Source organism: Ambystoma mexicanum, chromosome 11 (genome assembly GCF_040938575.1).
Source record: "Ambystoma mexicanum isolate Mex_15411 chromosome 11, UKY_AmexF1_1, whole genome shotgun sequence".
Classification (NCBI taxonomy): domain Eukaryota; kingdom Metazoa; phylum Chordata; class Amphibia; order Caudata; family Ambystomatidae; genus Ambystoma; species Ambystoma mexicanum.
In genome coordinates this window covers 446,161,998-446,186,548 of record NC_090934.1, presented here as the reverse complement: position 1 = coordinate 446,186,548, position 24,551 = coordinate 446,161,998, and the positions used below count along the sequence as shown (strand labels likewise).

Sequence of the window (24,551 nt, the reverse complement as noted above, 5' to 3'; positions counted from 1 at the left end):
ATTTAATGCAATTGGCAAGGACATTATTGTTTCTAACTCCTCGAAGCAGGACATATCTGTCCCATTGGGTTAGAGGGGACCCAGGATCCTATCATACTAAACCTTTACTGGATGAGGTAGCCAAATAATTTGGAAGACTAATACTTACTTGTCTCTTAGATTAGGCACATGTGACCAGCCTCAAAATCTACATGTATTACCTGGCAAGGTGTTTCTTGGACCAGGAATCCCAATATTATTGGCATTCATTGACCTAATGTCTGCATTTGATTTGAAGTTGATACTAGGAGTTGACTACTAAAGTCAGGCATGGCCTTGATGCCAAGCTATTAGCACCTACCCCTTCCTCCTCTGAGAAAGGAGTATGAAAAGAATGCATGTGCGCACCACTTTTTTCCATCAATGACTTGGATCTAGAATGCACTATTGTTAGTGATGTGCACAGGTTTTCTGGTCGTCAGCGTATATTATTATTATATGCAGAAGATGCAGATGTATTACCATGTACTCTGAAAGCCCTTTACAATGTCATTAATACATGTTCATAGTTCATGGACACACATAGATCATCAGTGAACGTCACAAAATCGAAACTGATGATGATGGGGAGAAGAACATTATTGACCTGTGCATTTGGTGTAAGAAGCAAACATTGGAGTGGGACAATATGTATGATTATCTATGTATTACCTTTTCAAGATCAATATCATGGGGGAACCATATTGAGAAGGCATTCACTTGCCTTTGTAATGAACATTGGGTACTCCCTGCATATCATATGTTACGTGTTAACAGAATAAAAACGGTGGAAACCGTAGCATATGGGGCTGGCACTTGGGGCACTCCATGTCTTCTCAATTGGAAATGTGTGAAAATAAGGTCTTCCAGAAAGTACCAGGAGTATCAAGGGGGACACCAACATTTTCAGTTCAGGTAGAATTTGAATCCATGTGCCTAACAGACTATTTGAGGCTGAAACCACTTTTGATATGGGTGTCAGTCTGAAGTAATTCCCAGACTCCTTTAACACATAATATTCTGAATGATGTATGTGCAAGTGATGTGACAAAACTGATTCCATTGTTAGGTTATGTCAAAAAACAATTGACTATCTTGGGCCTGGTGGCATGGTTTGAAAATTCATCATAAATTAGTATAATTTTGAAAAGTATATTAAAAAACATTTGCCATTCATTTTGTAAAAATGGAGGAACAAGAGTAAGTGAAGCTGGGGGTGCAAACTCAAGCTATTTTGAATTACAAAAGGATCTGCGAGCCTTTCTTAATCTTGTTGCACAAAGATATGGGTGTTAGCTTATAACAAAATGTAAGAAAGTTCAGATGTAATATGGTACTGCAGAAAAGAGAATTATGCACGTGATGTAAAGCAGAAAATGGTTCATATGGGTGCAAAAATTATTCCGTGGTGGTGGAATAAGGGGCATATTTCATATTATTTTATTAATTGTACAAGCTTATTTGGGAGAAGAATACACCTTCCGATTTTAAGGGGCATGATTTTTACAGGCTATTTTCTTTCCAGTGATGTACAAGGAACTATTAGTATTATATCTATTAGAACTGTATCTAATTAACGCTATGAGAATAGTGCGAGAACCTTTTGATCCTTTTGGTTTGTGATACAACTTGTCTATTTTGATAATATTATTTGGCATTTTATCTTTGTTTTATTAAGTAATGAAGATGACCTTGTATTCAAATTGTTTTAAACTGTTTTAAAAACATAATATCAAGGTTTTCACAAGAGTATTGTCATATTTACTGCATGTTTCCTAATTTCATCTTTTTTGAGCATGTATTTAATTGTATTTTCAACTTGATGCCTTTGCATGTTTGCATTTATTGATTCTTATTTTATGGAGTGTGTTTCAATCCAGTAAAGTTAAGTTGAATTGAATTGGCCATCATTGACTGACCATGTAGAAAATTTGGACAATAGGTGTATGTCAGCAATCACTGCAAGGTACCAGAGAGATGACTAACTCACACAGCAAAGGCAGTAACTAATGATGCATAATGAACAAAAAAATGTGACAAAGCTGATTAGGTTGTTAATGAGGCGATATTAACCGAGGCGGACTGCCAACTATTTTGGTAAAAGCCCACCACCCGCATTAAGGGACCGACTGAAGTGGGGGTGCTTTAATGCAGGAAGAGTTGCCGTTCCCGATAGGGATGGCCCACCACTGAGATTAATAGCGTCATTATCAACATGTAGTTTCCTACCCATGTGCTAATGGTGTTTTTTCTTTAAAAATAATAAAATGTCCATTGCTGTACGCCTCAGCGCTGTGCAGTGCTGCTGTCAGTGAAGTCATTTTACCACATTCTGTGATGTCATCAGCATTCGCAACAAAGGTATATTTCTTTTTTTTTCTTTGATAAAAAAGACACCATTAGCATCCGTGTAGGAAGGGAAGGGGCGCTGACTGGCCTGGCAGCTCGGAACGCGGGCTTGTCCCATACATTACAGCCTGCGATCCAAGCCTTCTGACTGGCCAGCGTAACCTCCCAGTTTGCTAATGGATAGTATTCTGGTGCTTTATGTTAATGTGACTTAATTGAAGAAGGTTTAAGAACAGACCTTTTACCGGCTGCTTAGTGACAAGCAAGCATACATACCTTTTATATCTCAACTTGGTTTTAGAGACACATTTGGCAAGGTTGTGGTCACGTTTTTGTGGTTATGTTGTTGATTTAGGTCAGAGTTGACAAATATGCATATTTTATTTTATTTTTTTAAATATTTCTCAGCACAATGTGGTGGTAGCTACCTTAGCGCACCAGGGACCATTACTTCACCAAACTATCCCAGCAACTACCCACCTGGAAGGGACTGCACCTACATCATTATGGCTCCAGTGGGATATAAGGTAAGTTCAATGTATACTATCACCAGGCACATTTGTAAAAATCACTGCTCAAAGCCAATCATATGAGCATGGCAAGCAGGACACTCAATCAAAAGTAAATGCTACCTGGCATGCCAGCATGCCAGGCAGCATTTGTTCACTTTGCACTGAGGAGAGCAAATGTGAAGGGCAAAATGCAGCATACAGGCTTGTACGCTGTATTTTGCCCTTTACATTTGCACTCTGCAGTGGAAACCACAGAAAATGGATCGGCGTAGACCCGCTTATGTTAAAGTGCAAATTTAACAGATCCCGCTGTCATATTACAAATTTTTTCAAAATGAGCTCCTAAGTGTTCAAGTTAGAACACATGAAAGGGTTTTCTCAGAAGTCACAGCAATCTTTTGGAAAAGCTTCTTTAGATGGCCATCTTATTTTTTGTCGGTACCTCAAAGCATTGGTTTCACTCCAATGAAGAGCTCCCTTAATAGTTGAATGAGATATCTGCAGACGCTGATAATGCCCCCGGAAAATATATGTTGAGTGGGTAAAATATCTCTCAACACCAGAGGTTTTAGAGTACAGGCAGTGGAAAGAGGCTACTTTTCGAACAATGAATGAACATAAAAAATAACCATCAAGCAAGTAGCACCCTTTTTTAATTTCAATAGGATAATAAAATATGACTATTATAGTATGTCACCCATGAGCCAATAAACGTGATGACAAATAGACTGAGGAGCTTTCAACTAAAACAAAACAACAATATCATGAATCACACACACATGCACTTTAGTTGGCAGGTCAGTGGATATTAAGGACATACATTTTGTCTCTGGCTTATTTATGCTTAAAAATGCATTGATTTTTAATGGTTTCAAGGTGGATAGCTTATGCAGAAGTAATCGTCTCTGACATGAGGAAATGTTGCATGGCAAAAGTTTGAAACATAGCAAGTGTGACTCATCTGGTTCCATTTCATTTCATCGCAGCATGTTTTTCCTCTGGTTTTTTTAACGTGATTTATTTACGAAAAAACCCTTTGAATTTTGTTTCAATTATTTTTTTGGGGGAGATCCTCTCCTAACCCCCCCATTTTCTTTAATTTGTATTCATTCCCAAACACCCACACCCCTATATATATAATTTACTAAACAACCCTAAATAATTAGATGTTGTTTTTTCAAAAATACATTTGTGGCAAAAAAAACAGTGAAAAATCATCCCACGATGAAAGGACATGAACTGACTCATCTCTTCATACTTCTAATGTCGAGATTCCATAAAGTTTGATATTAGTAACAGCTAGAATGACAGTGCTCAAAAGCTGCAGGTAAACCTCATGAAACACTACATACAAATAGACATAAAATGGATTTATGAAAAAAAGAACTAAAAGGAGATTTGAAAAGTGAGTTTCCTCATATTTTGTAGTCAAGATAATGGGCAAACAATGTAATGTTACATTTCCCAGGAAAGGGCACCCATATGATGCAAAGCTTAGCCAAGTATTCCAATCATGACTACACATGTATTGTCTATTTGGAAGATTTATATGGCATATTGATGGAGCATTTCAGCAGCACATGGAACACAATGGCATTGATTCTCATGCAAGGTTATGTTAAACCATACAGCTACTAGGGTTCCATCTGCTTGCATAAAAAGCCACTTTTCTGACAAATGTTTCACACATTGGGGAGGCTGGGTTTCCTGCAAAAACTCCCCCACTCCACATTCCTGTTTCCCACTGTCCTTCCATCCTCCCACACATTCCTCCATCTCTAGACCCCAGCAACGCTCCTTGTACTATATTCCTTCTATACCCATCACTGATCAGCCTTTGCCCTGATTGCAGTGGTGACTGACGAAACCCCAAGAACTCCACCCCTTTGTCTTCTTTCCTGTTCCCTGTATTGAGCGACTAGTCCCTGTCCCACTCAGACCCACACCACCTCACAAAATCCATTTCCTGCTCAGGCCACACTACACATTTACATACACAAACAGCAGATGCATTTACTTTGACAGACCCCAATTCAGCAAACTTGGTCTGTCGGGATACTGATTATGTCAAATGCAGGCTAGTTCATTGCCAGAATATGTCAGCATTATACTTTTTTTTACATTTCAGCACCAAATCCTCTAAATCGATTGGTTTTGCCAAGGATTGTCTAAAGGCACAATATGACTCTTCCATGAGGGGAAACATCAACATTATTGACTAATATAGACTTTCCTTCTATTGTCACCCTGCAGATCTCGCTGGTGTGCAGTGATTTTCACCTTGAGAACGATGTGAACTGCATGTATGACTACTTGTCTATTTTCGATGGTCCCGATTATTATGCCAAACGAATAGGATCATACTGCGGATCCAGTCTTTTCCCCCCAGTGAGATCCACTGGCAACTCTCTTCTGCTCCAGTTCCACAGCGATGGTGGTGTCCAGTTTGCCGGATTCCAAGTGTCCTACACCTTTGGTAAGTTACATATGATAAAATCACTGACAAAACACTATTCAAACTTGAGAATTCGGAATGTACCATTTGTTTTTTTGCCCACATCAAATTTGGAAATACTTGGTCAGCATAGAAACACCCAAAATGCAGTGAATGGAAAGCTTTTAATGAATCAATTGATCTGAACAACATTTGGTAGCAATATTATGTCAGCAAGATTCCACATATGGACCAGACACATGCACCACTGTCTTGTGTTTTGCCACCAAGAGAAAAAGCACATTCCAATCTGTGAATCCACGTTCCTTCTACACAAGGGCACAAACAACCCACAGGCATGTTTCAGCTTGTTTACCTATCAGTGTCAGTTAGCATGAGAACTTTGGCAGCATAACCTTTGGACATACCTCTGGGGCTATGAGCACCAGTGAAGCTTGTATGGTTATGCATGTGTTTCCTTGCATATGGGAAACAGCCAGGCACTGTAAGCAGAAGTGAATATTTTGATGTGGCACTAAAGGTGACTTGTATATGATTGTGTTTCCTTTCTGTAACAAAACTTTACGCATATAAATAATCCAACAATCAACTTGATCCACAATATGACTAAACAAACACGATTATTCACGCAGTCTATACTGTCAAAATTAATCATCACACAGTCTAAAAAACGTATAGCACAATTGCACTTAGCAACTAATATACTTTCTCAATAAAGTGAGACTTTGCAACAAATTCAAGATCAAAACCATGATCTAAAATTCTTCATTAGAAATTACACCTAGCAGCTGATATACCTGCTTAATAAAGTGAGCAAGTACTATAATAACAGTGTTGTTACTACTAACAACAACAGGGCTCATGTCAGATACAAATCTCTGCAACCAACAATCTCTAGGACAGACTTTTTATGACATTCTGAAATCAGATGTTTCCATGACTCTTCTTTGGCCTTACGGAGACGACAACCTTTGTCTTTATGCAGGAGCCCTCATCGAGGGCCCATTGCATCCAAAGCGCACATGACGTTTAGCCTAAATCTAAGGTATGTCATTCTGACCCCACGAGAAATACCCAGACACTGTATTAACTCTCTTATTTACGTAATCATAATGATAACATTTCTTGTACTCTTGTATTTTCTCACATTGCTTAGACCAATCCCACACCTTTAGCAAATGTGGGTTGGCTAACACATCTTCACAAGTAGTGAATATTTTGTTCAAAGTTGTTAGACATTCTAGGTACAGTTTATCCAAGCTTTCTTATGTGCCTGCTAGTCTGATATTTCTCAAATCCTCATATAGCGATTGCTTAGTGGGATTCACGATTTTGTTAAATAGTGATACTGGTTTCAATAAGGTTCGTAGAGGTCCCCAATGTATGTATGCTGAAAAGAAATATACAATTGTTGGTTTTACAATGTACCTTCTCATTCATTTCCTGTTTTGATTTCCGCTAAAACCGCTCTTGGAACTTCCCATTTCTACCACCTCCCTTTAATGCTTAACCATACAACGTGATATGTAGTTTGGGTTGCAAGGGAGTTTTGCTCCATTGTGTATTTTTTCTTCAGTTTTACAACATTCACCCGTTAATAATCAATCAATTTTCATCAATCACGTTTTTTTTGTGAATCCAAAGAGGTGCTGCACAACACTACCTAAGAAGAGATGGATTTTATTACAAATTATGTTTTTTGCATATTTGGGATTGCACCATGACCTGTGTGCAGCAGACACTAACTGAACCTGACCCTGGGGGTGGCTGTTTGAGTGAGGACCACACACGGAAGGCAATCCTCAGGGAAGTAAAGGAACATTATTGGGTGAGACATGGTATGCCCCTTTCCCTTTTAGGGGACACCTGTTCAGTACCTCAGGCCCCCATGGCATAATGTGGCAGTAATCCTCAATATTCCCCAACAACTAATCATAGAACTCGCAAACACCCTGCAGTGTTATCAGTAACAAAAACTGTCATGAGGACGAGAGCAACCAGAATGAAGAATACTCAGCTAGAACAAAATGAGTGGTCCAGTTGTTGGAGAAATCCGATTGGCTCCAAACAGCTCCTTTCATTCCTGTGGAAGTTCAAAGAGGAAGCCATGCAGAACTGGAGAGAGACGCAAATAGGTAGTGATTGCCGGGGACACACACTGTCAGATCGACACATGAGTGAAGAAGGGACACGACAACTAGCAGTCCGCTGACCAGAGACACAGATCAGGGGAAGCTCTGCTGCTTACACCAGAGTGGGGAGAGGACCGGCGAGTGTTGGAGATGCCAATGCATGAAGGATGCAAAGCTGCCTAATACGAAAGCAAAAAGGTGATACCAGGGCACTTTGCAGCATGGACCGCAGAGAAACCCAGACGGGAGGGCTCCGTACTGAGGAAGTGAAAAAGGGAGTTGGGACAATGTGAAAACTAAGTGGACAAAAAATGAATTTGGGAAAACCATGCATTGTGCGAGTCTGGGGCCTGTACCCATAATCGCATATACTGAAATGAATTCTTAAGGAAGACTCATACCCTTTTAGAGGTTTTCCTGGCCGGAGAGCACACCTGGATGACAGCAAGAGTGAACAGTGTAATTAAGACCTGGGAGGAGAGTTCACCAGGTGTTGTGCAAGTCTGGACCCACACCCTTAAGTGTAATAGTTGAAGTATACCATCTCAAGGAAGAATCATACCTTTAGAGATATTGGACCTCATTACATGGATGGTGGTAAGGATTTACCGGTACCGGTATTTTACCAGTACCGGTAAATCCTTACCGTCTTACTACGAGGTCCCTTTGCGGGTTGGGGAATTTAACGCCTGCTTTTTTCAGGCGTTAAAAATCCAACCCGCAAAGGGACCAGGGAGCTAATTACGGTACCGCAATTTGCGGTACCGTAATTAGCACCTTATTTATTTATGTATTTATTTATTTATTCGTATTTGTTAAGCGCACAGAATCAGCCCTGAGGCATCGTGGCGCTGGTTACAGAATAGCGCTGGTTACAGGAAAAGCGCTTCTTAGTTACAGCATAGAGGCATACAGGCATACAAGTTTGGGCAGAAGCAATATTTAGCAATGTGTGCCTGATTGGCTGTAGGTAGAGGAAATTTAGTTAAAGAGAGAGGTTTTGAGTTTTTTTCTAAACGCTGTGAGGGAGCCTTCTGCTCTTAGGGCGTGGGGGAGATTGTTCCAAAGTTTTGGTGCTATGTAGGGGAAACCCTGCCCTCCTGCTGTAATCTTGTTGATGCGTGGTACAGTGAGTTGGTTAGTGTAGCACAGTCTGGTAGGTCTGGATGAGGTCGGTCTGAGAATGGTGTCTGAGAGATATGATGGTGCAGTGTGGTGGATACATTTGTGAGTAGTAGTCAGTACCTTGAAGGTGATGCGTTCTTTGACAGGGAGCCAGTGAACTGATTGTCTTGCCAGTGTGATGTGGTCCCTTTTGGAGATGTTTAAGGCTGCTCTTAGAGCGTTATTTTGGGTGACCTGAAGTTTGTTTAGGTTTTTTTCAGAGGTGCCGGCTAAGAGTGCATTGCAATAGTCAAGTTTAGCGACTATGGTAGCTCTTGCTATTGAAAGGCAGTTTTCTTTGGAGAGGAATGGTTTGATGGCGTTGATGAGTTTAGTGCTTAGTGCAGATGCGGAGACAATGGCACTAACTTGTTTGTCCATGGACAGGGTTGCATCAATGTAGACCCCTAGCGTTTTCACAGAAGATAGGACTGGGATAGTGCAGTTGTCGATGTTGAAATTGGCATAGCAACTATCTAGCCTGGCCAGTGTGGATTTTTGGCCGAGGATAAGGATTTCAGTCTTATCCCCGTTAAGACATAGGCCGTTAGTGGCCATCCATGCCCATTCCCATAGAGCCCTATGGGGCAAAAATGGGAATGGGGAAGGGCAATGGTGGAAGGGGGAATTACCGCCCCGCCAACCTTGGAATAGGGCGGTAATTCCCCTTTCCACCAAGGCGGTGCCGGTATTTTACCGGCATGAACCATGGTGCTAATAGCGCCATGGTTCACCGCCATCCGTGTAATGAGGCCCATTGTCTTTGCAGGGGAGTATACCAAGATGTACAAGAAAGTGAAATATACATTGAAGAAACCTGGCAAGAGAGTATACAAGGAGTTTTGTAACTTGGGATAAACCTGGCAGGAGAGTATACCAGGTGATTTGAGAGTCTGGTACCTGCACCCAAATTGTAACAATAAATTATGTTAGAGGACATGACAGGAGAGCAGACCAGTTGTTTTATGAATCAAAGAATCTGAAGGACGCTTCATGCCCTTAGGATTTTGAACTGCATTTGTAGTATTTTTGAAAAGAGAATCCCAAGGATGATTCATGCCCTTAGGTTGTTGAAGTGCATTGGATTTTGAAAGGACTTGGGGAAGGGAGTACATTACTGTGGAGTGAGTTGCAACACCAGGAGAAGGGGGTTATCCCCCCTCTTCAGCTAAAACAAACTTGATTATTCTTTTGAACTTTTGTTTTGCTGGAGAAACACCCGGGAAGGGAGTGATTACCTGGAACAGTGAACATTGTCCATTTGGAGCCTTTGTTGGATGTACACCATTTTGTTGAACTTGATCATGTGTGCACTTTTCAAACCAAAGACAATTAATTTAGCAGCTTAGAGTTACTTTTAGAATAAGAGGGCTAGGATAGGAGTTTGGGCATAGGACATTTTTGCTTTGGACATCGTGACACAGGACATCACCTTAGTTTTTGGTTGAGGTAGGGAAATACTTCCTAGATTAGGGACATTTTCAACCCATTTATTATTTAAACAAAAGATTATAGCAATCATCATGAGTCCTCTGTATATGCGTCTAATTTCTGGTTCCTCACAGTACAGAGTATGAACATTGGTGTCACCATATTGAGGTTAGCATTGTCCACACTGAAGAGTGTATAATTGTAGTCCCCTAGTGGGCAAACAAGAGAAAGGGTAACAGAAAGGCCCTGTGTCCTACCTTTTGCTAATAGGGTTCACTGCAGTTGCTGTCTTTGGTCGGGTGGGGGCCAACAATATGTATTTGACCAGCAGAGAATTTCACCTACGTTAAGGCTGCATTGACTTGAGGAACCAATGTGCACAGAATTAGGAGGCATTTTTGGATCCTTGAACTAGTGAAGCCTCACGTATAAGCCTATAGTATAGGTAGGTTTAAATGATATGTAAGAAATATCTTTGCTGGGGCAGTACAGCACTAGGATTTTATAGTATCAAACATCAGGGAACTAAAGCTATGTTAAACTCCAAGCTCTAATAACTATGAATTGGATATTACCACTCTTGCAGTAACCCTAACAAGTCTCCCCTCCTTCACTGAAATTGTACAGGTAATACACATAGTGTATATTACATACTATGGGTCACCATATGCTTGCAGATGCAAATTTGCCTATAGACTGGCTTGGGAACCCACAATCCTGTAGAGGCTTAATTGTGTTCACAAACAAGTAGATGTTTATATTACAACACCTCTGATCCTCAAACCTTCTTAATATAACCACAGACTCTTCCAGTCCATATTATTTGCTGTCCACAGGTAACCAACTGTGTTCCACCAAACACATGCATACTCCTTCAGACTCTAGATTGGAGAGAGAGAAGTCCCACTTCAATGTTTCATCATCAAATAGTTCACAGAACATACATGCCTGCCTGCACCAATCCAGGCCCAATTATCTAGGAAATCCTTTTCATCAAGGGAACTGTGGTTAGATCCCATTTTGCATAGATCAAGTACTCAGTAATATACCCAAGGGATTGTCTTTGACTTTCTTGTGTTGATACACAAGCCTTCCCCACCTGCATCTCCATCAAACGCCATGATGTGCCCTGTATCTGGAATCTCTTTCAGTCTGGAATGATTCTACACATGGTAAAATAAAGGTAGCTTGCACAATACATGGAGAATAGTAGCACCTTTTCTTTCTCTAAGTCCAGTTTTGGAGCCAGCCTTTCAATAGAATCTAAACGGGGTGGATGATTTGCTCATGTTAATGGACAGATGTATTTCAGTCATTTTCATGTAGTATCTGTCAAAAGCCTTTAAGACCATTGATTGTTGTGGGCCTTTGGCCCATTCCTAAAACCTGGAGTGGAGATTGGTGGTTGCATTTTTTAAAGTTCTTTTCCTTCCCAAATTTCCAAAAGAAACTTTTAAATGTGATCTGCAATGTCATGCCACTGTGACTATCCACATTAAGGTCCTGTATGGGTCGATCCTCTGTGTATGCCAAGTCACTGGATACTCTCAAGATGTGAGGAATAATTATGACAAGGGCATGAAGATTTGAGTCCGTTTCCATACCTTCAGAAGCAAAGTTACAATACTTCTTAGAAACAATCTTGTTCTCAACCCTCTCTGCGTATGAAAATAACAACCTATCTGTCTTCTTCTTTACACCACAACGTTGCTAGGGAATGAATTATGATTAGCACAAACTCTGATGATGCCTTTCACATAGCGATTGTCTCAATTACTACCAGGTTGGAATTTCTCCCTCGAGGGGAACTGAAACCATTCCCACTTGTGATTTTACAATCTTAGAATAGTTAGCAATGGCAGTGTTTTCTTGGATCTTATTTTATGAGATCTCTCAGCATCCTTTGGCAACTTTGACCATAATACACTATTACACCATTTGGGAGAGATTGGTCTCAGAGGTATGGTTTTTTGTCTGTTAATTCCTATCTCAACCATAGCCAGCAACTTATTTATACTTGATGTGATACGTCCTCCTTTGCCTGCTCTATTTTAGGGTGTCTCAATGTTCCCCAATTTGTACTTTTGCTTTTGTATTCTTTAAGTATGCCAATGACATTCAGGTTCTGAATAGACTAGATAGTAATTATGAAAATACCTTCACCTGTTTCCTGTCATGCCTATGAGCAGTGTCATGATGAATAAAGAAAAATTTCCTTAAAATCACTAATGTTAAAGCTTAATGCGCTAGTATAGGGAGAGTCTTCCAATCTTTTCGATTTTGAGTTTTCTCTTAAAGCTCAGAGTGGATCTGTCACATCTTGTCTCATCCACCTTCATGTTCTTCATTAGGTCTCTACGTGTCTTTCTCTGAACACTTTGAAAACTATGTTAAGTGTGGTTGTTGTTACCTCCTGTCAGGATTACAGGAAGACTCCAAATTATTATTTCTTGTTTAGTATTTCTACAATGTATACAATGTTCCATTGGCCTCTTAAGTGAGTCATTATCCAAACTACAGAAAAGAAATTTAATGTTTAAGTATTGTTTTCTGTTTTTTTCTCACAGTTTCATCTCCCTGATAGAGAAATCGATGCATTGTGGGCTCATGAAATGCCACTCCCTGAGAGTTTGTTTGTTCCGTAGAAAGAAGATGATCATTTAATCGCTAAATGCATTTGGTTTGGTTTTCTGAAGTGTTTAATGATTAGCTTTAATTATCCTGCTCTTAGCTAGGCCTAACTTGTTTTAATTGGCTCATTCTCCATGTATGTGGCACAACTACATTTCTTCTTCTTCTGAATTTGATAATGTAATGTAAACTGCCTCCCTACAATCTGTTGATTCAAACACATATTAAAGTGAATCTGATATTGCACTGGGTCTTTTCACAAATACATTTGTTCAGAATAAATTGCAGGCTGCACTTTACTAACCAAATACATTGGAAACTTGAAACACAGACAGGCATTGAGATACACAAAGAAGTGTCACAGTTTGTTAAATCTCTGGTATGGAAATATGAAGCTTTCACTTGACAGCATGGATTATTTCTTTGGCATCTTGTGCAAGTAACTTGGAAGTCCAGGAAACTCTTGGTGAAAATCACCATGGGAGAACAACAACATGTATGTGAGCCAAAAGAATCCAAGGGGTCAGCAAGGTACAAATGGTCCAGAGTTTTGGCAGTGAAGGCAAAAGGAAGTTTTTCCAATGTTAATGTTAATGTTAAAGGTGTTTATATAGTGCACCCTCACCAACAGAGTTGGTCTCCAAGTGCTCAGGCGGATCTGTGAAGAAAAATGTGGGGTTTGAGTTAGTGGGTGAAGAGGGCGTAGAAAAGTGAGAGGTTGTGTACTGTTGTTAGCTTCAGTTTGGTTTTCACTGTGCGCTGAGCTTGGGTTTGCATATAGGATCAAATCGGGTCCTCGCGTGCTGTTGTTGCAATCTGTGTGTTAATTGTTTGTAGTTGCTGAGTGGTGAAGTCTGTGCGGTTTGCTCTGAGAGAGGCGGTTGTGTGGGTTTTTGTGTGAATTGAGTATGCAGAAATTTGAGGTTTTGGTTAGTAGGTTGTATGTCTCATAATCCCTGTAGTTTAGTATATATCAGGTTGTCATACTGGGTTGGTATATTCTTTCTCTTGGTTTACTGATTGTATAGTTTCTGTGGTGATACCGTTGCTGGTTCAAGCAGATTAATTGGCTAAGTACCCCAGGTTCGGTGAGCATTGTTCCCTAGTTCAATAGTGGTATTATTTTATCCCTAACCAGCTTTTTGCTATCTGTTTACTGTTGGTGGTCCATTGGGTGGTATACACTTATCTTCCCTTTCCTGACTGTTTAGTTTCAGGGTTGAGGCTGGCCTCCATTTAAGTTTTGACCTTAGTACACCCAGGGGGCGAGCATAATCCCTGCTTAGGTAGTGGAGTTATATTATCAATCCCCCACTCCTTCCTATTTATTACTATCAGTGTTCCATTGCTGCCTGTGCCTTCTAGGGATGCCAGGTGCTATTGCTGGGTCATACTCTGCTATCCCGATTGATCTGGGGTATTTCATGGTATGATTGCTGTGGTTGGTTTTAATCGATAAGTGGGAATGTTACAGATCTGTATGTCCTTATTTTATGAGTGTTGATGATTTAGGGAGTCAGGATATGGTCTTCACTCAGCCTAGTTCCTTTGTGTATGTCCTTATTGGCATTCTTTCAGGTTATGGGGTGATGAGCCATCATTTGAGGAGTTTCCAGAATTGTAGGTGTCCGTATGTTCTTTGGTAGTTCGTTCCAAGTTTTTGGGGCGAGGTGAGAAAAAGAAGATCCTCTGAGTTTCCTCTTGTTATATGATTTGGGTTACAATCAATGTCGCTGCTGGATCTGAGTGGCCTTGCAGTGTGTTGTATGTTTAGTTTTCTTCTGAGGAACTCTGCACCTTGGTCCTGGATTGCTCTGTGGGTTATGCTCATTGATTTGAACTTGATCCGCTGTTTGATGGGTAGCCAGTGTAGCGTTTTCAGCGCTGGTGTGATGTGTTCTCTTCTAGGTAGTTTAAGGAGCAGTCTGGCTGCCACATTTTGTATACGTTGCAGTTTATTTAGGAGTCGTTCAGACAGGCCTAGATATAGGCTGTTAGCGTAGTCTAGTCTGGACATGATGAGGGCGATGATGACAATATTTTTATTGGTGAATGACACTATTAGTAGGATCCTTTTAACTCATCGCAGGAGAAAGAAAGATTTCTTGATTGGGGCATTTACTTGTGGCTCTAGAATAAGTTTGTTGTCCATCAGGACTCCAAAGTTTTTTACCATTGATGATCGGGCTGGGGTTTCGGCAAGTTCGGTTGGGCATGGGATGTAGAGGTTGTCTTCTCTGTTTTCTGGTATGATCATTATTTCTGTTTTGCCTGGATTGAGTTTAAGATAGTTTAAGTTCATCCAGTTGTATATTTCACGAAGGCAGTTCTCTAGTGTTGTGCTGTCTTCTCGTGAGTCTTGTATTTTGTAGATTCTTGTGTGTCGTCAGCATAATTGTAACAGGTGAGGCCATGTCTTTCGATGATTTTAATTAGTTGTGACCGGTAGATGTTGAATAGTAGTGGCGAGATGGATGATCCTTGTGGGACTCTGCATGATGATTCTCGTGGGCTTGATTTGTAGGGTTTCATCCATATTGTTTCTGTTCAATTTGTAAGGAAGGCTCTGACCCAAAGTAAGTCGTTGTCAGTGATTCCGAATGCTTGCAGTGTCATGATGAGGATGTCATGGTTAACTGTGTCGAATGGAAAACAATTGCACTGGGGAATACAAAATTTGATTGATGGCTCCTTTGACAACATTATATTTTGGTTGGAAAACGTACAAGTGGAATCAAAGGCCCTAATGAGTTATGTCAAAACCTCTACCACAACTTGTCTCAGAGGGGCAACAACTATGATGGGAAACTTGTAATAGCACATGGCATAACATCTTAAATCTACCATAGGCCATGGTCAGGCTCTACTTTTCAGAGATGTGAGTCAGTAGAAACAGCTTAATTGATGCACAGTAAAAGGTTGTGCATCTTGTGAAATAATGGAATATAAACATTCTAAGCAGCAAAATAGGAACATAGAACAATATAAATGCTCTTCCCCCCACCTACCGCTGCAGCCTCTTGAACACATTTCCTTCTGCTGCCTACATGCCCAGAGACCCTAACAGAAAAAAAGATCACCACTAAAATGTTGCCCATATGTTATATCTCTACCACATGTCTTGGGGTTTGACCAGGACCAATCATTGCCATTCTATCCTCACTTTCTGGAAGTTAATGAAAGGTTGAAAAAGGTCCTCTGTGATATAGAGGTTTCATAACACAAGATAAAAGGAAACATTTTTACGATGAAAACAATATCTGGATGGGTTAAACAAAATGGGGGTATCCCTTGTTCTTGGAGGAGTCTAGGTCCTCAGTCCAAAATTCCAACTGCTAGTCTAAAATTCAAGATTCCAAAATTCCAACCAAGTCACTAGCATTCCTTTCAAGAACCTTCTTTTGTCATCAAGAGGTCTGGTTTGTGTAAGATGTATTGCTCCTGGAAAGGTAGTTGGCTTCCAGTGCTCCTTGGAGTAATTGTGACTGCAATGACCAAGTGTGAAATTTTCCTTCACTTGCAGGTCCTTGCCCGTGATAAATTGTTAAGGCATTCAACCTGCCATGGTTTGTTGTATGGGTAGTATTGTTTCCCGCTACCTAACAGCATGTGCTAGGATCTTCAGTTAGTGCTGATGGCCTGTACCTTACAACCCTAATGTGCCCCCACCATATCACTTTTTAATTGTTTTGTGGTTATTTTACCCATACTGTGCCCTTAAATTGCTCAGCACCCTTAATGGTTCTATCTGTTTGGCTCCTGCCATCTTCTGTTGCCAGGTCTTCAATAAGCTCCCTTTATTTGTCTGAATTTTCCCTGTGAGCATCGTATCACAGTAGTCTTACTGAGCTGACACCTTCTAGTTCATGGCTCTTCACCGAGGTGACACCCTAGGTCCTTGGGCAGTGGTCCATACCAGTCTTGTGAAGTCCTCCCTCTCATCCTAACAACACTATTCTCCCAACCTTTTTTTGTCCGCCTCTTCTGAATATCACTTCCACTCATCCAAACTTTTCTCTCTCTACTGTTTGTTTTTGCCCCTTCCTCAGTAGCATACTTTCCCTTCACCACCTCTCTCCAGCTCTTCTGTCTCTTTAACATAAGCTCCCCTTGATTTTGTGTACTTTTCATCAGAAAGCGACTTGAAACAGAATGCCTTGTATGGGTAATATTGTGATTGGGACAATAAAGCCTATGATTGTCTGTCCTGTTTCTTCCTGATGTCCATGTACCTGATTTCCTCTGGGCATTTTTGCCCACCTGCTCCACTTGTATGTAAACACTCTCCCTCCACAAATACAGGAAAGGAGATGTTTCTGATGTTTAAGGCCACTTTCCCACTATTTAGCATCATGGAAAAAAGTCATGGTCACAGCTACTTCCAGCAGAAAAAAACATACATATACCACTAGCTACCCACCTCTAACACACCAAGAGGTGGCTACTTGTCAGAAATTTACCTCATAGTAGGAATTTCATAGGATTATATCTCCCACCATAGACAAAGAAATGTGTTTAGCATATTTTAATTATTATATCAAACAACATGGTAAAACAACATAAAAAACCTATTTCCAGCGTTCGTTATTTGTAGAAACACAAATGGGCGGAAGAAGCAGACACCAAAACATTTGCAATGTACAATTAGCGTTATGTTAGTAATGGTGTGTTTTGATCGCTTTTTCAATTATACAACAACATGGTATAATAGCGTCAACATTTGAATATGTTTCTAGGGAGAAGGACAACACTGTTGCAGTTTAAAGCTTGTCAGTAAAGTCCAACGCCCCGTCTTCAGGACGTGATAGGTTAAAGAAACACGTTACACTGGCAACATGGCGCCTATGTGTCAGTGTAGTGACCTAAAAAGATAAATAAAAATTGTTTTACTCAAACATGATAAAAACGGTGATGGTGGTGTTTGTGTGCATACAAAACAAGTAGCCAGGTTGCTAACCTTAAAAGTGATTTCTTTTGGTGTGATGGGCAAAGCGATTGCATGAATCAATTTAATTGAGGGGGCAGACCAGTCCGTTTTAAGAATTCAAGCTGTAAATCAATACGTAAATTTAATTAGATTTTTGTTGAAACAAGTAACATATTGAACCATCAATAGTTACATTTTGATATATGAATCAATCATATTTACCACTTTATGTGTAAGGCAGGGATTATTGTTTCAAGTCCTGCAGAGAAATTTCAATAGTGTACCGAGTTTCTATGGTATTCCGGATACTAAATGTCCCATAATGCATCATGGAATCTAAAAGAAATGCGAAAAGCCTTTCAATTTCACAGGTTTCACCTGATTTACGTTTCTTTCAAGCATTTAAGTGGCAGGGAGTAGCACTTAGTTGGCCGAATGATCCCCAAGGCTGTCTTGCATTGTTATATATTGGGTTAGATATTTTAAACCGCTCGCATGTCAGTGAATGGCTCTGTGTGGGAGACAAAGGCACCAGAGAGTACAATTAGACTCTCTATACGTTTTTGAGCAACAATCAAGTGTGGCATGGATTTCAAAGCAGGCTTACCTGTCGTGTGTGCATTCGCCTTCACAGAATCGCTTTACCCCGTGGCTTTTTCCTTGGTTGAATACTGGTGTAAACCAAATGTCGTTCAAGTGTTTCAAGGCACAATATCTTCCATTGTGATCTGCCATGGATTTTTGACAACTATCTGTATGAGAGATTGGAAATTAAATCATATGGACATTCTAAACTCCTCCACTAGTCTTATTCGAGGCACCATTCCCTGAACAGGAGGAAACACGACAGTGAAGATTAATTTAAATATGTTCCAGAGATCGGCTCAACTTCGTGGCCCTGAAATGTGCTTAACCAGTGCGAAAGATTGTTCACATCTGCTGCTAGTGAGACAGGTGCAGGGAAACTCAGTACTACTAATGCTTCACTGAAAAGGCAGTTCCTTCTATTTCTATGGTGAATTTGGCCTTATGGTACAGCACTTTGGTCCCATGTACTCCTCTGATCTGTACCTGCCTCTTAGGGGTAACTGTTGTGGAAACTTCAAATTAGCCCTGACAGTAGGTTGGTGAGTTGCTGAAGCTAATAATGCCCCAGTCCTCATCCATCCGACTTGGCAACATACATCCAGGTCATCCATGTCCCCAGTACAACATATCACCTCCAGGTCCTTGTATTCCTCTTCCACCTCCTGGGGTATCCATGGTGGTGATCACCTTTGGTTCGGTCAGGTGTCATGTGTGTTGAAGCTATAGGTTCTTCCTGGTGAAGATACAGACACGCAGAAGCAATGTGGTTAGCCTTCTTACAAGAATAACATGTGAGGAGCATGACTAATGACAATGGGAAGGGTTCTAGATGTCTTTATTCTCTGGCCTCTTTGAATGGGAGGGTTCAACTGTGTTCAGGAGTTCTTTTTAGTTGGGATACCTGCCAGAGTTGAGCTACCTCACATCTTCCCTCTCTACAGAAAGCTTTATTTGAAGGTGGAGATACCACTAGATTGTGTGGAAGATAAGCTCTTTGATGCCCACAGGTGGTCTCAATGACATCCTCAAGGGATTGGTTATACAGTTGTCTGACTACTTAATGTAGGTAAAGAGGCTTGAAATTAGTGATTTGGTCAAGGGTCCAGGTGATTTTTATCTCTGCCAATGTTTTACTCCACAACAATGTAATAATAACATTTTCAACCCGATATGAGACGTGGCAATGGACTTCATTAGCTGATACAGTAATTTCCCTGAGTTTATCCCTATGCAATTCACAGTTGTGGCCCACCATTAAAGTATTCATAGATAATGTAATCATATGATCTTGTTCTCTCAGGGTTTAGGCCCTGCTAGGTGACTATTAACTCCACTTCCCAAGTGAGCTAAGGAGTCATGTATTTTTCCCATCTGTCCCAAGCCCATCATGGAGTCTCAGCTACTAATTTAGAGTTCATAAATAAGGACTAAGGGTGTTTTTTTGCTGAAGCAGTGATAGGAGGCTTCGCATTCACGCAGAGCAATACATTGGCCTAAGAATCAGCTTGGAAAGAACTGCTTTACTTCGATCCTTGACGGAAACACTGCAAATGCAATTAATTTGAGTTAAGCCATTCATGTTCCACATAGTAACTGAGAGTCAGCCCAAAATAGCTGGGAAAGAGACGCTTTAATTCGATCTTTGACGGCAACGCTGCAAACGCAGCATATTCACTGCATAAATTCGAGTGAAGCCATTCACGTTACACATAGCAACTGAGGGTCGGCCCAAAATAGGACATGGTCAAGACACAATATTTAATATAACAAGCCAATAATATGTCATTAAGCCCAGGAATTGATCAAGCCGAAATTGCGCACTTGGACAAAGGCTGGATACAGTGATGTTGTATGTGGATAGTTGATCAATAACAAATGTGTTAATCTGGAATAGGGATTGCATCATTCAAATTTTATAATAGTGATAATCAAATGTCCTGATGAAGACACAAAGGGGTTGAAACATGTGGTGGCTTTTCTGCCGCTTTTCTATGTACAGAACTTCCGGATCTGATAATTTTGTGTTAACTTTGTGGCTTATTAATGTGCTATATTGGCCAAGACACATTTCATGACTTTTCTGTGTATGAAATTTCCAGATCTGACAAGTTTTGTGTTCATTTTGTGGCTTATCAATTTTCTATAGTGGTGAAAACACATTTCATGCAAATCTTTGCTGCTTTGAGAAAAATGTACATATAGATTTAGTTTTATATTCTTGGTCCTGTATATATAGTGGCTCCTTTTGAGCCCTCTGTGTCTGAAACAGTATGTCCGCGTTCGAACCGAACCGGACCGTACAGACCTAGCCTTGAGAAAGACCTTCGGGTCGAAACACGTGTCGGCTGACCACATGGGAAATTAAGAATCCCACCCTCACCATGTTTTGGTGCAATTCAAGTAAATAAACAGACCTGGTGCCAAGCAGCGTTGTCCAACACGATTTTTCATCTATTCACTAAGGCAAGATATCCAGGTTATCTACAACTTTCTACCAAATAAAAGAGGTGTGGGCTACACCTCAACCACAACCTGTGATCTTGCCGCAACAACATAAACCAAGGAATCGCCATTATCATAGCTCAGATAGGTTGGTTCCAATCTAGAGCCCAACCCCCCACCCCCCGTTCTACGTATAGATTTAAATTGGCAGCACATGATTAGCTTACTGTTTGATTTTGACAATCTGGTATTTAAAGCTAATAAAAACTCTCACTGTCTCAGGTAACCTTAGTGTCAGTATCATATTTCTATTCTTACGAGGACTCTAGAGCGTGGAGGAGGAGAACAATTGTTTCAGTATTTTCAAACCAGATAGCATGGTGTGAGTTAAAACATTTGGTCTGGGTTTGTGACATTAGCTTTTTCATTTTCCAGGACCTCCTGATTTCATTCTCATGGTTACCCTGATGTCCCATACATTGTCAGGCAGGATGGCTTTATCCTTAGACTTATACTAAGATATCCACTTGGGTATTTAAGTCTTCTTTTTTCTCCCCCTTGGCTGTTGGTACCTTCTCAGTTTCGGCAAAGCTGGACGTCTTGGCTCCTATGAGCTCCCCCTCCTCACTTGGGTCTATTGTCAAATATAGATGATCAGAAGGTGGGCTGCATACTGAGGTGCCCTTGACAATATTTGAATGGACTCTCTTGTAAGTAAATGTGGCCCGGCAGTCCACTATGTCAACCGAGGATCCTGATGATAGACATGCACATCTTTAACTGAGCTAATTTTTTGGTGGTGTAGAGGCATTCTATCAATTATCAACTTGTATCTGGCTCTGTGGGTCTCACACACAACACCATATATCCTAAACAGGAAGAAGATTCATTGACACACAGAAAAGGTTTCACAGCTTGTGAAATAATGGAAATAATTCCTCACCACAAAAGTATAGGAACACACAAAAACATAAAGGCCCCCCCACTCCACAATCTCCAAGCCAACCTGCAGGGTGGCTGCAAATTAGCACACTCAGAAAGAAAGAATACCATGCAATATTTCCAAGCTTGCTACTCAGTTTGACCTCCTATGTCCCCATGAGCTGAGTGTGACTTGGTTCAAGCCCTGGGATCTTACACTCCCTTTTAGAGATTAAGGACACTCACAACAGAAAAACTGAGCTTTATGTAATCATAATAGTATCTGGAGGGGATAAATCAAATACATGTTCCCAGAGTGCAAAAAAGTCATCCACTCTCTACAGGCGTCATGGTGCCCTACCACTCCTCCTTTTGCCATGGAGTGGTCTGCTGCTCATAGACCCTAAAACCAGCAGAAAAGCAGGTGTGCTTGCCACACGGATGCAGGGCTCTCAAATGCTCATAATCCGAAAGAGACGCAAAGAACATCATTTACAAAAATAACTCTTTTACTAACTCAATATCATGACTGAATCAAATGGCAGCAAAGAGAAGATTTAAACATTAGAGAACAGACACAAAATAACAGCTTAACTAATTATGAAACAGAAATGTAACTATGTATACCCTAACCCATTGGATACAGTGTCTCAGTACATTGATACATGGATTTTCAAATGCAGAAAGTTAGTATGTGCCACGCCAAAATTCCAGTGAAATAATTGTCAGGTAGATTGAGCCCCTACTTGAGCACAGCACTCTCCAGGGCTGATGCTTACCAGGATATTAATGAGAGTTGCCTGAATCCTCCAGAATATGAGCCTTGCTTGAAGAATAAAAGCTTCTCCAGGCATGATGAAATAATTCCTAATGGTAACAGCTATGTGAAAAAATATATCTTTGTAGAAGGGGGGTAAAACACCGTGTTTAGACCTTCAAAATGCCATATCAACTCTAAGTAGGCTCACCTACGATCTTGTCCATACAGCCTGGCATCTGCCTCACGTTATTATGATACACTACTCTTAATCGTATAGTTACTGCTAGCGCCTCAGCAATGAATGTAAAATGTACAGCCCAAACTCAAACTTTCAAGTTTGGGACAAAGTGGGATGCCCAGCTATAACAGAGAAAAGATGAAAAAACCCAAAATCACTCTAGTGTGAGCCACCAGCACTGAAAACCTTATATGTTTTTACTGGAGCCGGACACTGCGCTCTATCAAGGGAAACATTAAATATTAATAAAGGACTACATGTATAAAACACAATGGTGGCCATCTTAAAATGCAGTGAGTCTTACTCAAGTAAGGAGGCATGAGTGGCAATGAGGGTGCCAGTACTTAGGGCAATGAATGTTGCTTGATGTAATGGGTTGTTGAAACGTCCCAAATCACCAACAGAATGTAAAACTGTATGCCAAAAGCCCCAATCTTCATAATGCATACAAATGCACCATACAAAGTCAGATTCCGGAACGATGTATGAAGGCTGGCTGGATATTCATATTGGCAGACTGCCATTACTCGACTACATTAAATCCTTGCTCAATAATTTTGAAATTGTATATCCAATGTTGTTCTTTGTAGGCCAGTTTCCTTGCCAAAATATCACTGTTCCTACCTCTAACTTTCTACACACAACACCATGTTAATTAATCCACTGTGTAGCCTGCTCAACATAATGTAGTGTCAGAGGGGCTGTGATAGTTCTGGTTTGGATCTTGGAACAATTCTTATCCAAAGATTGACAGCTTGATTTTTTTTTCCCAATGTGGACTTTATTACAAAGGCAGACAATGGCATAGATGGCATCATAGCTCCTGCATGTCATGAAACATTTCAAGTGTCAGTTCTCGCCTAGAGTGTCAAAAGATCAAAGTATTTTCAAAAACTTAAAAGCCACACAAGAATTGCAAGGATAATGTCCAGCAGTAGATATCTATCAAGGTCCAATGTGTTGGATCAAGCAATTACATTTCTCTTTGCTAGAGCCAATATTTGCTTAAGGCATTTTACTTTTTTGAATGTGAACAAAGGTTTGACAAGGAAACTGGTCAGTTCCCTTGCCTAAACTTTGAATGCATTCAAAAAAGGAAAACGCCTTAAGCAAAGATTAGGACACAGTCAAGGCCTCTTCCCATGGATCTGTGTGAAATTACTGAATGGAAAAGTCTGAGTCCCATACGTCCATTATTTTTTCTCCCTATTTGTTCGCATATATATATTTGGGGGGAGACACGCCACAGCCCCCCCACTTTAACCCTACACATTTTTATTAATTTTACCCCCCCCACATATATAGATACAAACAAATAGGGGTCAGACTTTTTGGCTTCAGACGTTTTGCCCTTGGTCATTTTGTCCTATTCCCTTCCCAATACCCTGTTCCCTCTTAACTGATGCACAAAGAATTTACAACAAAAACAGCAGCACCCATCAAGCTGCACTGGACGAGCCACTGGTTTCACATAACCAGGTAAGGAAAGAGGATTTAATCATGGCCTTATCCAAGTTCCATGATCTGATGCCCCTCAATGATGTGCAATACTTATTGAACAAGATTCAGAATTTGGTGAGATGATGTTCCATGATGGCTGCCACCTTGTGGGTGACTCTGCCACTTTAAATGTCTTCTCCGGTGAGCCCACCATCAGCAAGCTCCAAGTGGCTTGCTGAGAAACAAATTGAAATTGATCTTGGGAGCTGGTGGGCAAAGCCGGCCCGGAGCAAAGGCCCATAGCCAAGGCCTCTTCCCAAGGCCCTTGTCCAGCCCTGTCAGGCCTCTGAAAGCCTCCTGCCTGCCAACCCACATACATGGTATGTTTTGCCTATCTAGCCCCTATTCTTATAGATTTGATCTGGTTTTCAGGGGGACAATCTCTAAAATAACCACAGAATTTGTTAGGAGGTAAGTTTCATGAGGCTATTTTCAGGTCTTTGTGTCTTTAAACATTTTTATGTAAAGCCCTAAGCTGTTTTG

General features: G+C 40.6%; 1 protein-coding gene across 1 annotated transcript in view; it reads left to right on the top strand.

Moving 5' to 3' along the window:
• Window positions 1-12,642, top strand: part of LOC138504996 (embryonic protein UVS.2-like) — an 80,163-nt gene extending 67,521 nt beyond the window's left edge. The window contains exons 11-13 of the mRNA XM_069625357.1: window positions 2,776-2,894; window positions 5,133-5,355; window positions 12,629-12,642. Of these exons, the coding sequence (XP_069481458.1) occupies window positions 2,776-2,894; window positions 5,133-5,355; window positions 12,629-12,642 (356 nt within the window). The remainder of the gene's footprint in view (window positions 1-2,775; window positions 2,895-5,132; window positions 5,356-12,628) is intronic.
• The last annotated feature ends 11,909 nt before the right edge of the window (window positions 12,643-24,551 follow it).